The sequence below is a fragment of the Ctenopharyngodon idella genome, chromosome 23 (genome assembly GCF_019924925.1).
Source record: "Ctenopharyngodon idella isolate HZGC_01 chromosome 23, HZGC01, whole genome shotgun sequence".
Taxonomy (NCBI): domain Eukaryota; kingdom Metazoa; phylum Chordata; class Actinopteri; order Cypriniformes; family Xenocyprididae; genus Ctenopharyngodon; species Ctenopharyngodon idella.
The window spans coordinates 8,677,672-8,693,260 of NC_067242.1; the positions used below are offsets into that span (position 1 = coordinate 8,677,672).

At 34.1% G+C, this 15,589-nt stretch overlaps 1 protein-coding gene across 4 annotated transcripts; it reads left to right on the forward strand.

The window, feature by feature from the left end:
* The first annotated feature begins 1,507 nt into the window (after positions 1-1,507).
* grb7 (growth factor receptor bound protein 7) lies at positions 1,508-14,717 on the forward strand. 4 transcript variants are annotated; one of them, XM_051882621.1, is made up of 15 exons: positions 1,508-1,767; positions 4,807-4,972; positions 5,790-5,931; positions 7,474-7,630; positions 9,588-9,709; positions 9,872-9,946; positions 10,031-10,168; positions 10,592-10,702; positions 11,988-12,086; positions 12,177-12,254; positions 12,428-12,547; positions 13,207-13,264; positions 13,353-13,440; positions 13,522-13,615; positions 13,709-14,717. In XM_051882621.1, exons 1-15 carry the CDS (start codon positions 1,764-1,766, stop codon positions 13,853-13,855), a joined length of 1,599 nt encoding a protein of 532 aa, XP_051738581.1. In that variant the 5' UTR covers positions 1,508-1,763; the 3' UTR covers positions 13,856-14,717. The 4 variants fall into 4 exon arrangements, with proteins under 4 accessions (XP_051738581.1, XP_051738582.1, XP_051738580.1 ...); XM_051882622.1 differs by having other exon boundaries at positions 1,511-1,771; XM_051882620.1 differs by lacking the exon at positions 1,508-1,767 and adding an exon at positions 2,739-2,769.
* The last annotated feature ends 872 nt before the right edge of the window (positions 14,718-15,589 follow it).

The following is a 15,589-nucleotide window of genomic DNA, read 5'->3' on the forward strand; positions in this document are numbered from 1 at the left end:
CTGTGTTACTGAAATTATTAAAATTGTGCTTGGCACTAGCCACAACCGTCTAAATGGCAGATTTTGAGAGCTTATTTTGATCCCATATTAAATTAATAGTAATAATAGCTGTAGTAACTGGTATTTTGCTGGAAAATATGGTACTTTTTTTTTCTGAAAGGGAAAAAATGTATAACAGATAGTTGCCCCTTTAATCTTGTAAACGCAACGATATATTCAGAAAGAGGTGAGAATTTATTTATGATAAAACAGGTTTTGCACAGTCTTATTTTGTAATATTAATGGCAGGTAACATGAATTTTGTCAAAATTAATCTGTCTAGGAATTGAAATATTTTGTTGACTACAAATAGTAATGTTCACTACATTCACATTCTGAATTTAAAATATTTTCCTGGCTGCTTTGGAATGAGATTGTAGCCTACATTACTATGTTTTCCTCATAAATGTTCATTTTTATATTTAAAATGTTGCTCAATGATTCAACCTCGCTATGACATGGCACCTAAAGTGGGCCAAGGTGTGTCACTGAACACATTTTATGGCCCTGTTACAAATGTTTTCTTTCAGTAGGTGACAAGACGTCCTGAAATTTAATTAGTAGGCTATTAATTTGCCTAAAGGACCAATTTAAAGGGATAGTTCACTCAAAAATGATAATTCTGTAATAATTTAATAACCCTCATGTCTTTCCAAACATGTATGACTTTATTTCTTTCGTCGAACACAGAAGATATTTTAAAGAATATTTCATTTTGTCCATACAATAAAGGTCAATGAAGTTCAAAACAACATTACACCCCACTGGCTTGCATTGAATGGACATTTTTCAACGTATTTTAGTTTGTGTTTCACAAACACATGGATTGGGGTGACATGAAGGTCAGTAAATGATGACAGAATGATCATTTTGGGTGAACTATCTTATTAAAATTTATTTAAAAAATCTAGAAGGACATGACAGAATCAAGTTAAAGCACCCTGTTACATATGAACAGGCTTGTTCGAGATTCATCGACGCTGCAGACCGATCGGCATATGACATGAAAGTACCGCGAGAGCGATTTGAGAGCATAAGACTTCTTATGCTTTTGAATCGCTCTCGCGGTACTTTCATGTCATACGCCGATCGGTCTGATCAGCGTCGATGCATCTCGAACAAGCCTAGTAGTAGAAGGACCAGCACGAGCTCATCACCTACCTGTTTTTTAAAGGGATAGTTCACCCCTAAATGAAAATTCTGTTATCATTTACTCACCCTCAATTTGTTCCAAATCTGTATGAATTTGTTTGTTCCGCTTAACACAAAGGAAGATATTTTGAAGAATGTTCGTAACCAAACAGTTGTGGGGCACCATTGACTTCCATACTATGAAACAAATCTATGGAAGTCAATGGTGCCCCACAACTGTTTGTTTACCCATATTATTCAAAATATCTTCCTTTGTGTTCTTCAGAACAAAAAAAAAAAAAATATTATACAGGTTTAGAACAACTTGACGGTGAGTAATCGATGACGAAATTTAAATTGTTTTGGGTGAACTGTCCCTTTAAGAGTAGGCATGAACTTTACCTGCCCTTCCTGCAGCTGTACATTCATGAGCTCCGCCCACGCGTGAGGTGTTTTCAAACGAAACTCAACTGGAGTAAAGAGGATGTTACTCACGCCGGCTGGACTGGATGAAACACTCTAGAAACACTACAACTTCTGTTTGTGTCGCCGTATACCGATACTAGAGTTAAACAACAACAAGTGGACAGTGTATGTGTAGGTGAGTCTTTTACACTTGTATTACACTGTTTTTACACTGTATGACTTAAACTCAATGGCTCTGCATGTCAACATGTTACTAGAACATAAACTAAACTGTTAACCGCACAAGTCTCCGATTCATGATCGAAATTATGACCCTGAGCTGTTTAACAATACGTGTACTAATTGAATATTCAAAGGTTAGTGAGAAGAAATATGTTGTTTCATGAGTTCTGATTACACAACTGCTGGTAAAAGGGAACTTTGATGTACATCATGTCACTAAATGATAAGCATAATTCAATTTAAAAAAAAAGCCAAACTGTGGTCCAATTTACGTAATACATGGTACTCCAGGGTGCTTGGTAATACCATGGTAGTACTAATGTCATAAATGCTGACTAATACTGTTTTTGACCATTAACAGAACAGTGAAAAACAAGCTAGTGTGTGTGCAAGCTTGTTCGTACGAGTTTCATTACATAATATAGTGCTAATTGGTCTTTTTTAATTAATATTAGTCATTTGTTTTGTCCAAAGGCCTTAATAATAATGTCAAGATATGACATCCAAAGTATGTAAGGTAGTACAACTAGATCTCTTTTATTGAATCCAAAAGGTTTTAATTATATTTTGCAACATATAAAGGTATTTTAAAGATTTTGAAGTGTCAAAAGGTCATTCGGTTTAACCGTCCAAAGGCCAATACAGCCATTTCATTTGTGATTAAAATATCTTAAAATGTAATAAATGTATATATTTTTTTATTCTGGCATGATTTTATAACATATCAACATTGTGCAAAATGGTATTAAAATTATGTGTAGAAGTCGTTGCTTTGTAATGAGAAAGAATGTCCGGAAAAATGAATTTCATTGATGTCATTCGGAGGGGGGACCATTATATAAAGGGACCATATAAAGGGACCATTTTGGATCAAGTGATGTGATCAATATCATGTGACAGGATGTGACATCATTCAGACACCTGCAAAGGACCACATGGTCGTGAAGCAAAGTAACTAACTCTCTTTTAACTATTTGAAAAATTCATGTTTTCACTTGCTCATGCGCATGTCCTGAAACATCAGGTCATTCGGTACAACCACTATAGAACATGGAAAATGCTGTAAAATTTTAAAAACTTGTACTAAATATAAAATGTTTGATTGTTCTTTTGCTAGCTAGCTAGATATCAGCATGTTAGCATTTTTTGAAAATATCGTCATTCGGTATAACCAAAAATGTCATTTGGTAAAACCAAAATTTTGGTTAAACTGAATGACTTTTTTGGTGACATCTTGTAAAAAATGACAAAAGCAGTGTTAACTGATTATAAAAACCACATAATCTCACTTAATAAAACTTCAAAATTAATTATATCTCCATTATGTTTTTTTTTTTTTTTACACTAAATTAAATACACTATCATATCTAATATGATATACATTAGTGGCCAAAAGTGATGTCCGGAGAGGATTGGTTTGGTGATTTGTTTCTAAGTTTGATGAAACTATCAAAATATGAGGAAAATATTTTATATTTTTAAATATGAGGGAAGAACAAAACACCAAACTTGGTTAAGATATTTATCTGACAAAATTATTTGACAAAAAAAAGTGGTAAGCTACAGGTTTTGTTTTAGTATGCAAAAAAACCATAGCAAAACAAAAAGCTTACAAGAAAAAGCATACATTGACTTCAACATAATCAGTTATTAATATTTCATAGGTTCTGTCTTGTTTTTGCATGTGCATAATTTCTTTGTATGACAGCCTGGCTAAAAATTATGTCGGCGCAATTTTACATGTTTTATCACAAATAAAACACTGACTCCATACACAACTACTTAAATTTTAAATAATTATTAATAATTAACACTAATTTTTAATAATTTAAATAAAGGGTAAAGATGTCAATTTTCCCTTTAGCCACTACTGTAAGTTAAAGAGAAAAAAACAAAGAAAAAAAGTTGTGGAAAACTCCTCTAACATATTGATTATTGTTTGTTTCAGGGATGTTAGACTGAATAACTGCTTTATTAAGCAGTAAGAATATTATTTTTAATAATTTTTATTGACGGAAGGCAATTGTTCTCATCATTTGTTGAGCAATGCTATATGAAACATCATTTTAGGTGCCAAAACAACAGTTCAAAGCAGGAAAAACAAGAGCGTTGTTTGGCAGCACGTCATGCAGAGGACGGATCAACATGTGCACAATGCTTACACTCACTTTCATTTCTCCAAGCTGTTTGTGCGCCACTTTGACTGTCTGTCACTGCGTTTGGTCTGGGGTCGTACTGATGTGCAACCTGATTTTTGATGCACGTTTAAGAGAAATCTTTCCTTTGAGCATGAAAATGGGGTCTGTGTGGTTTACCTTCTTTGTTATTTGATGTAAGTAGAGCCTGCAGCCTTGTTCATGGACAATGGAGCTTTATTTGCCTGAGAGTGACATCACCCTTTTAACTTGACAGGTGCAAGATAGTGTGTGAGTGTGTTAGATACAGAAAAGAAAGGAATTGTGTGTATTTTGTTTTGTCTAGTTGCATGAATATTAGAAAGAGTGATTGCTTTTATGCTTCAGAGCACCTTGTGCTTTAACAAACAGACTCGCTGAGAAGTGTTGACAAGTATTTGTTTATTATCGAGTGCGTGTTTGCCGGTTTAAGAGGTGAACGGTTGAGTTTTAGTGCCAGCTTCCTGGTTCACAAGTTCTTGTGTGATCAACATGAGTGTATAGTCAACACTTCTGTATTCTCTAGCAACAGAGAATAAAAGATTAATAACAAACTACTGTGAAAGGTGTGACTTAGACACTCGCTTACACACATTTGGCACACGTCATTGTTTTCTTATTGCTCTTGGCTGAAAATCAGGTTCTGCTGTGTTGAGTAAAGATCTATTTTGGGAAGGGAAATTTTGTAGTTAGAAAAACTAATTTTGAATATTGTTGTGACACGTGGTTGAATAGTAGCAATAGTTTGTATAGTTCAGTATATGACACCTGGATGTTTTAAAAACATTTTTTACTTGTGTTTCTGTCTTTACAGTGATGGAGGTGAAAGGCTGTAGGTCAGAGGTGGAAGTGTTTAGGAGGTCAACGGTTGAGACGATGTCCACAGGAGATTCAGTGTCTGGGAAATGTTCTCCATCATCCCAAAATCTTCAGATGTCAACACCTCGATGCATCCCTCTGACCATGAGAAACACAGACAGGTAAATCGCGGCACTTGGCGCTTGTATTATTTGGCTGTGGTTGAAAATTTGCTTAAAATACAAACTGACCTACAATACAAAAAAAAAAAAAAAACGAGCAATGATGTAATTTTTTTCTCTCTTATTTTTTATAAATAATTTTATTTATGTTTTGCTTAAATAATTGTATTTCATTTAATATAAATTACTTTATTTTTATTAATTTTTAAATTCATTTTATTTGATATTAATTAAATTAAATTAAATTTTATTTTTAACTATAGTAATAGTTTATATTCCAACCTTTCCAAGTTGAATTTAAATTGACACAATCTAATTTATTAGTAGACATTCCTGGTCTTATTGTTATGTTATTTTATTTTATTTTATTTTATTTTATTTTATTTTAAATAGAAACAGTGTCTAAACCATTTCAAACAGTTCCAAGTTGATTTTAAAGATGTAATTCTGTTGATTTAATTTATTTTTTCCACAAATAATTTTATTTCATTCAATACAAATTATTTTTATTTTATTTTAAACTTTTGCAGTAGTTTATAAGCGTTTCAAGTTAAATTTAATGTCATCATGAAAGCAAGATTGACCCTGTTTACTTTTTGTACACATTGCTGGTCTTATCGTGAATCACTTATTATTGCCTATTATTAAAAAAAAATGGTTAGAGTTCATTTCAGCAATTTTAGCAATGTTCATCAGTTCCTATTTTACATTTACTCTTGTTGAATATCCTGTTTCAAATGTCAGATTACGGAAATGAATGTGTTGACATGTTCGTGATACTTTTTAGTCATTATTCTTCCTGGTCTTGTGATTCTAGTGTTCCATCAAAACGGGAATTTCGAGCTTCATCCGCACCTTTGATTCCCAATCCGTTTCCGGAGCTCTGCAATCCGGCGCACTCCCCGGTGCTGCCCGGATCTCTCGGCGAGCGGGACCTTCTCTCTGACAACAGAACACATGTAAGCACGGCTGGATGGTTCAATCGGTGACACAAATGACAGGCAGTTGCCTGTGGCTCTATGAATTCTCAGTAGTTATAAAAGGTGACAGCCACTTTGACACGCCATCCTCTAGGGAAAAACAAGCGCACATGTACACAAACACATCACTGGGCGTTGAGCTCCTGTCAATAAAAATACACAATCACATTCTTTGGCTCTCAAAAAAGTTCATGACCTTAAAGGGTTAATTACTCACCCTCATGTCGTTCCACACCCGTAAGACCTTCGTTAAGAAAAATTAAGATATTTTTGATAAAATCCGATGGCTCAGTGAGGCCTGCATTGCCAGCAAGATAATTAACACTTTCAAATGCCCAGAAAGATACTAAAGACATATTTAAAACAGTTCATGTGACTACAGTGGTTCAACCTTAATGTTATGAAGCGACAAAAATACTTTTTGTGTGCAAAAAAAACAAAATGACGACTTTATTCAACAATATCTAGTGATGGGCGATTTCAAAACACTGCTTCATGAAGCTTCGAAGCTTTACGAATCTTTTGTTTCGAATCAGTGGTTCGGATCGCGTATTAAACTGCCAAAGTTAATTTCAACTATTGAAATTTCGAAACACTTATAACGTAACGAAGCCTCGTTTACTGAATCACGTGACTTTGGAACCGCTGATTCGAAACAAAGGATTCATAAAGCTTCATGAAGCAGTGTTTTGAAATCGACCATCACTAGATATTGTTGAATAAAGTCGTTATTTTGTTTTTTTGGCACACAAAAAGTATTCTCGTCGCTTCATAACATGAAGGTTGAACCACTGTAGTCACATGAACTGTTTTAAATATGTCTTTAGCAGCTTTCTGGGCATCTGAAAGTGTTAATTATCTTGCTGTCAATGGAGGCCTCACTGAGCCATCGGATTTCATCAAAAATATCTTAATTTGTGTTCAGAAGATGAATGAAGGTCTTACAGGTGTGGAACAACATGAGGGTGAGTAATTAAGTTTATAAGTTTATAGTGAGTAATGGAGTTGAATCAACTCCACAGCAACTACATAAATTTATCCACTAACCATTCAGAAACGTCCAGTTTCATTCTAAAAGTTGTAACTTCTTCCTGAGTCTCTCTATCAGTGTCGACTCCGGTTTGAACAATGTAAGGCTGAACACCGTTACTGACAATCCTCATTTTGGCTGCGTGAGATTCTCCAGCTTTGTTGTTGTTGATCAACCTGTTAAAGCTCCGCCCTCTTCCGGAATGCAGCCAGGAGCAGCAGCTCATTTGCATTTAAAGGGACACACACAAAAACGGCGTGTTTTTGCTCACACCCAAATGGGGCAAATTTGACAAGCTATAATAAATGATCTGTGGGGTATTTTGAGCTGAAACTTCACAGACACATTCTGGGGACAGCAGAGACTTGTGAAAAGGGGCATTATAGGTCCCCTTTAAACAAATTGAAGCATGGAGAGTCAGATGCATTAGTGTGTGTCTTAGTTCCTGACAGATTAATGATCAGGTTCTTGTTGTGTATGTATATTTGTAGGTGGTTCGGGTTTTTTGGGACCCCACACACAGTCGTTCGGTCCTGGTGTCATCTGGGGCGACAGCACGTGATGTTTGTCATATGCTAGCGGAGAGCGCCCACTGTATGGACGAGGAGAGCTGGGCTCTCATAGAACATCATTCTGCTTTGGGCCTGGGTAAGACATGAGGATGGTACTAAAACAACAATGCAATTGCTGATACACTTCCACTATTATCATCATTTAACTTAACACAAGTACTTTCATAATTCAATGTAAAATTACATAATTCACTTGCAAATTTTTGAATTGCAAAACAGTGGGTTGCTGCTTTGCATGCTCTTTGTTGTTTGCATGCACTTGATTTTTTCACTGGAGAACAAATGGCCTTCTAGTGTTTTAGCTTTTGGTAAATCAACGTTCATTCATTGCATGGCTCATTGTTTGGACAAAATCCACTAAATGCCATCTCAAATACCAGCTTGTTTTCGAAGTCTGTATAGAACTAATGCTAAGACAAAAGCTGACATGTCTTGTTGTGCTTTTAAATTGACAGATTGTTTGCTGAAAGAAATCAGGCACAGGGGTGTTATGTGGGAAAATAGCACTGAAACAAACACAACCAACGTGTTACACAGGCTTTTATAATAGCTTTAATTATGCTTTTGGCAGGTGTTGGGTTGGATGAACTTTTGGTTTCAGAAAATACATTTTGTGATGGTTTCTGATATTAATGAAGTTTATGTATGACAGTTTAATTGGTAAAAATTAGTTATCAACATTTTTTAATAATTCTAATATCAAATCCACAAAAGGTTTTATCGACCACTTTTTTTTTTACTAAGCCGAGAGACTTTAAATATTATTTTAATATTTAATTTAAGAAATGTATTGATTAATTTAAAATGTAAAAAAGATTCTTAATATTTTATTAATATTTTAAATTTTAGTTAATTTGTTTGAATTTAATTTAATTTAAGAAATGTATTGATTAATTTTAAAAATGAATTATTTGTTTCTTAATATTTTATAAAATTAGTTTGAATTTAATTTAATTCAAGAAGTGTATTGATTAATTTTAAAGTAACCATTTGTTTCCTAATATTTTATATAATTTGTTTGAATTTAATTTAATTTTCTTGAATTTAATTTAAGAAATGTATTGATTATTTTAAAAATTAACCATTTGTTTCTTAACATTTTATAAAATTGGTTTGAATTTAATTTAATTCAAGAAGTGTATTGATTCATTTTAAAAATTAACCATTTGTTTCCTAATATTTTATAATTTGTTTGAATTTAATTTAAGAAATGTATTAATTAATTAAAAAAAAATAACTGTTTATTTCTTTGTTATATACTTTTTAAATTTCATTTAATTAGTTTGAAGTTAATTTAAATTAAGAAATATATTGATTAATCAAAAAAATAACCATTTCTTTCTTCATATTTTATAAAATGTGTTTACATTTAATTTGAATTTAATTGAATTTAACAAATGTATTGATTAATTTTAAAACAATGAACCATGTTTCTTAACATTTTATATAATTTGTTTGAATTTAATTTTTGTTCAAGAAATGTATTGATTAATTTTAAAAATCAATTTTTTTAAATATTTTATATAATTTGCTGTAATTTAATTTAAGAAATTAATTAATTTGAAAAATAACCATTTCTTAATGTTTTATATACTTTTAAATTTCATTTAATTTGTTTGAAGTTAATTTTATTTAATAAATATATTGATTAAAAAATTAACCATTTCTTCATATTTTATAAAATTAGTTTAGATTTAATTTGCTTGAATTCAGTTGAATTTAAGAAATGTATTGATTCATTTTAAAAATTAACCATTTGTTTCTTAATATTTATTTAATTAGTTTGAATTTAACTGAATTAGTTTTCATTTAATTTAATGTAATTTAATTTAAAAAATATATTAAAAAATGAATTGGAAAAATGAACTGTTTCTTCACACTAAAAGCTTTAATTGTGTATTTAATTAAGCTTTAATTAACAATTTTGTTTAAGGACTGTAGGTAATAGACGGATGTAAATAAGTGCTGTGTGTTGTTGTGAATGTTTAGGAGCGTTTGCATTCCAACTTTAATTGTGTGAATGTTTTTATCAGAGCGCTGTCTGGAGGACCATGAGCTTGTGGTGCAGGTACAGTCTTCCTGGTCCGTAGAGAGCGACACTATGCTGTTCTTCCGCAAAAACTACGCCAAGTACGAGTTCTTCAAAAAACCTGTGGTATGAAGCCTCTTCATCATCACCCAGTAATTTTGTTTAAAAAAAACAACAACTCAACTTTCAGCATGATGCCATTTTAATGAAAATACAATCACAATCCATTTTACTTCTATGATGTGACATTTTTAATACTGTTTGTTTCTTTCCCCCCCTGTTATGCAGTTGTTTTTCCCAGAGCACATGATCTCTGACTGCGCTGATATCACTAAAGGCACGACATCATCAGAGCTGGTGCAGGTATGAGGATCTAGAGCTTTTAAAAACATCAAATGCCAATTTTATTGTCTTCATAACACCAGTAAATGTCTGTCTCTCTTGAAGAATATGGTGAAGAGTGGTTCCTGTCCAGAGATTCAAGGCTTTCTTCATGTGAGAGAGGGTGGGAAAAAATCCTGGAAGAAACTCTATTTCGTTTTACGGCGGTCTGGACTGTACTGCTCCAACAAAGGACAATCAAAGGTGCCACACACACACACATACACACACACACACACACACACACGCACACGTTTGTTTTTGTGAACTGTGGGGACATTCCATAGGTGTAACGGTTTTTATACTGTACAAACCTGTATTTTCTATCGCCCTACACCAACCCTACCCCTAAACCTACCCATCACAGGAAACTGCACATTTTTACTTTCTCACAAAAACTCATTCTGTATGATTTATAAGCCTTTTGAAAAATGGGGACATGGGGTAATGTCCTCATAAGTCACCCTCTCCTTGTCATACCCATGTCATTATACAAATTTGTGTCCTGATATGTCACAAAAAAACACACATACACAAACACAGACACACACACACACACTGAAATGACTTCTGTATATATACACATAAACATACATATAAAATTTGGATGCATCTGTATGTTTGCAGGAACCTCGACACCTGCAGTTTGTCGGAGATCTGGAAGATCTGAATGTGTTTACAGTCTTCAATGGCCGGAAACTTTACGGGGCACCAGAAGCGCACGTCTTCTGCATTAAGGTAAGCAACAGGAACAGAGAATCAGTGTTATTTTAGGATTAGTTATATAGTGTTATAGTATTTATTCATATCAAGTTTTTGTAATTTTATGTGAATTTTTTTTTTTTTTTTTACAAGTAATAATTTTTTACAAGTAATAATAAAAAAACATCAAAGTCATTATAGTACAAGATTAAACTCGTTACATTTAGAGAAAAAATGTTGAAATACAATGTCGGGAATAAAATCATAAAAGTTTGAGAATAAAGTCGTGTTTTAAGAAAAAACTCGTTAAATTTTGAGGAAAAAGTCGAAATAAAATGTTGAGAATAAACCTGTTAAATTTTGAGAATAAAGTCGTGTTTTGAGAAAAATCTTGTTAAATTTCGAGGAAAAAAGTCAAAATAAAATGTAGAGAATAAACTCATTACATTTTGAGAATAAAGTCATGTTTCGAGAATAAACTCATTAAATTTTGAGAATAAAGTCGTGTTTCGAGAATAAACTCATTACATTTTGAGAATAAAGTCGTGTTTCGAGAAAAAACTCGTTAAATTTAGGAAAAAGTCTAAATAAAATGTTGAGAATAAACCTGTCAAATTTTGAGAATAAAGTCGTGTTTTGAGAAAAATCTTGTTCAATTTTGAGGAAAAAGTCGAAATAAAATGTTGAGAATAAAAGTATAAAGTGCCCCTATTATGCTGTTTAAAGGCTCCTAATGTTGTTTTGGAGTGTCCTACAACATGTTTACATGCATCCAAGTTTTTTCTCATAATATCCATTGCAGCATCACTTCATTTCTCAGTGTCTGAAACGGTTCAGTAAAGGATTCAGTCTCTATAAAGTCCTCCTTTCTGAGAACAACACAAACCAAACCCTCCAGTCTCAGCTACAACTACAGTTTGAGGGCGGGGCAAAGTAGACGTTCACGAGCAGCCAATGAAGATCATAGTCTGGCATTATGCAAATGTGTTACAAACCTATGTATGTTCATGCAAGAAGTGAGACTGGAATTACTGATGACTCGTTTCAGGCAGTTCAGAATCAATTCTTTCTTTAGGGAGACAATAACTCAATTTATCTGCTCTTTGATCTTTTAAACTTTACAGACCTTTTACATTCACAAACAGCTGTATTACACACTAAATGAAAGGTAATATCTGAAAAACATAATAGGGGCACTTTAAGCTTTAAAAATGCAAAACGGTTTTCTATTAGGGTTTGAATTAGTCTATAATAATTATAATTAGCTTTACATAACAGCATTAGAAGTCTGAATGAACATGTGCATGTTTATGTATGCTAGGCCTCAAAAGACAGGTTTCGCTGTCAGGATTTGAAGCTGATGTGTGCCGACAGTGAGCAGAGTCGTACGTGCTGGATCACGGCCTTCAGATTGTTTAAGGTACATGAACAGTGAACGCGCAAACTCACTAAGAATGTTCCATCTGAAACCTGCAATGAAAGACAAAAGACGTGTGTGTGTGTGTTTTAGCATGGGAAACAGCTCCAGTGTAATTACCAGTTCGCTCAGTCCAGCGCCAGACTTCACATGGCATTAAAAGACTCCAAGGTACAGTAAACATCTCTCAAGCTCCAAAAAACTTAAGTAATCCATACGTAATGCACTATATTCTGATATCATATGTTAGCTTTGTGTGAGGAACAGACTGATTCACTTATTCACTGATCTTCCCTTCAAATCTTCATCACATGTTTTGTCTTCCTCCACTGTGCCATCATCAGTTTACAGATAGGGAGGAGTCGATGGTTGCTATGGATTTTTCAGGGAAAAGCGGCGGACGAGTGATTCAGAACCCACATGAGGCCCAGAATGCAGAGCAGGAGGAAGGACACAACTGGCGGGTGTGTATGTATATGTGCTTGAGGGAAACTATGAAAATCAATTTTTTAAACATAATTCATGCTACACAGTGCTGAAACATTGGTCTACACAAACACCCTATAATGATAAAAATCCACCCAGTGCTTTTTTTTTTTTAATCCCCATAAATCATAAGAACTTTGTCAGATCAAGCCATTCACAGATTCTTGGCAAAGTGATGTAAATTTGCACAGGCCCCTCCCACGACTCTTGACAGACACTGCCGTTTTAGCATAGACCCGCCCTGAGTGAGCTGTAAACAGACAGTCCGCCATTGTTTCGATGCCGCGCAGGTGTAGACAAGAGTGTCTCCTAGAATTTTCAGCATCGTTACTTCAGTCTTCAGTGTCACATGATCCTTCAGAAATCATTCTAATATGCTGATTTGCTGCTCAAGACACATTTTTTCTTATTATTTTTATTATTGATTACAGTTGTGCTGCTTCATATTCATTTGAAATAGAAATCTTTTGTGACAGTCTTTACTGTCACTTTTGATCAATTTAACCTTGCTGGATAAAACGATTTTTTTTATGTTGAAATTAAATTAAAAAATCAAATTGAGTTATTTAAATTCCAATAAATTATGAATGTAGACTATCACTGCATTTTTCTTTAATGGTGTGTTTTTGTTCTTCAGAAGAGAGAAGCGTTGCGTCACAGTTTACCCACCAACGGTCACGGGTCACAGCTCTCCGGTGAGTGTCTCGCGTCGACATCATGCAACATTTAAGCAACAAGAATCAATCTCTCATTAGTAAAATCTTCCTGTATGTGTATCTACAGCGGTTCATCGGGTTCAACCGTGGTTTCATGGGGGCATGTCTCGTGCGGAAGCTCAAAAGCTATTGGAGGAGCAGGGTCAGGTGGACGGGTAAGAATCATCTTAGTTTTCTTACTTATGTACGTTTGCGCTGTAAAGTTGTATTTATGTCATTTTCTCCATTCTCTGCAGGATGTTTTTGGTTCGTGACAGTCAGCTGCACATGCAGTGCTTTGTGCTGTGCTTGAGTTATAAACTGAAGACGAAACACTACCTCATCATTCCCGTAAGTCTTTATTCCTGTTCCGGACAGTTGAATCTGCAGCTGCATACATGAGACGTTTTCATCTTGGTGTGTTTTTCCTCTGTATCTCTGTAGTTGGAGCAGGGCGACAGACAGTACTACACTATGGACGATGGTGTCACACTGTTTGCAGATCTGCTGCAGTTGGTGGAGTTTCACCAGATCAACCGCGGCATCTTGCCTGTTTGTCTCAAACACCCCTGCACTCGCATTGCACTCTAAACCTTGAACTTTGACCTCTTCCCCCAAAACTAGGACCTAACTGACCCAGCACCAGTTTCTGGACCATTAAAGTTTTAATGGCAGTGGATGTCAGGACATTCCACAGTGTTTATATTATTTATATTTCATATACTAATCACCTGGAGCACACTTTGGGCTTACACAGGTCTTTAATATCGGTTATTGAAACAAAAACACTTTTTGTACTGTTTGTTTACAAGCTATTTGTATTCATCATCCTACTATCCGGAAAGTGCACAAGCATGTGGGAATGTTCTTGCTGTTCCTTCCTTCAACAGTAGGTGGCGCACTGGCGCTTTGAATAAGTGCGCATGACGACGCCTGTCCAGGAATTCACAATAGATAGTTTATGCAATAGACATGCAGGGATATTTAATGCATCTCAAAAGTTGCAGAAGAAGAAAGTGTCAATGTAGCAGATTTATTATTATTAATATTATTTTATTATTATTTTTGCTTAACACTGTGTGTAATTTATGGGTGTTCATTTCATAATACAGATATTTGAGAAGATAATAGAGGCCAGTTTATATTTCCTCGATTCTGTATTTTCTACGTGTTTATTCTATTCTATTGTTGTTTAGTACTTTTCCCGATGGTTAACAGACAGTTGTGCTTATTTGTATGTAGTTTGATTATGACCATGACTCCAAATTGAAGTTGTAAATAAGTAAATTGAGTGTTTGTGTTATTTGAGTAGTTTTAATTGTGTGTGTGTGTGTGTGTGTGTGTGTGTGTGTCTGATTCGAAACAAAAGATTCGTAAAGCTTCGAAGCTTCATGAAGCAGTGTTTTGAAATCACCCATCACTAGATATTGTTGAATAAAGTCGTTATTTTGTTTTTTTGGCGTACAAAAAGTATTCTTGTCGCTTCATAACATTAAGGTTAAACCACTGTAGTCACATGAACTGTTTTAAATGTTTCTTTAGTAGCTTTCTGGACATTGAAAGTGTTAATTATCTTGAAGGCCTCACTGAGCCATCGGATTTCATCAAAAATATCTTAATTTGTGTTCTGAAGATGAACGAAGGTCTTACAGGTGTGGAACGACATGAGTAATTAATGACAGAATTTTCATTTTTGGGTGAACTAACCCTTTAAAGTGTATTGGTCTTTTGGCAGGACCACTGCTGGAGACAGAGCATCATATTGTGTGTGTGTATTTTTCTGTATGCTTCAGTTAACTTGACATCACCACTACATCAGTTGTCAGGTCTCCACTGTGTTGTTGCCATGGAGATTATTCCTTTAATATTCAAGGGAGGTCAACAGTCCAGGCTAAAGTATATATAGGCTATATATGATGTGGCTGATTTGCATGACTCACTTAGAATCAGATTATTCAATGAGATGGTAATTTATTCAAATGTAAATGGGGTGATCACCTCACTGTAGCTGTTGATAAATTATACATTACTGCTATTATAAGGGTAAATAAAGGAGACAATGATCAATCGATCAGTCAGTGAAGGGCACATTATTCATCCTGACGATATTAAATATCAATATAGGGTGAAAATGAATTGTAGAGTGTAATGCATGAAATTGGTGCTAATTTCAACTGAGTAAAAATGGAAAAGAGTTAACTTTGTATTCAATATTATCTCTCTCTCATATATATATATATATATATATATATATATATATGGGTCATTGACACTTTTGGTTATACCAAATGATGATATTTTCGAACAATGCTAACAGGCTGACAG

What these genes read in the sequence shown, in the direction of transcription:
- grb7 (XM_051882620.1), top strand. An exon ending in TCTCTGACAACAGAACACAT is followed by an intron (nt 5,932 to 7,473) that starts GTAAGCACGGCT and finishes GTATATTTGTAG; the next exon opens with GTGGTTCGGGTTTTTTGGGA. An exon ending in AGTTCTTCAAAAAACCTGTG is followed by an intron (nt 9,710 to 9,871) that starts GTATGAAGCCTC and finishes CCTGTTATGCAG; the next exon opens with TTGTTTTTCCCAGAGCACAT.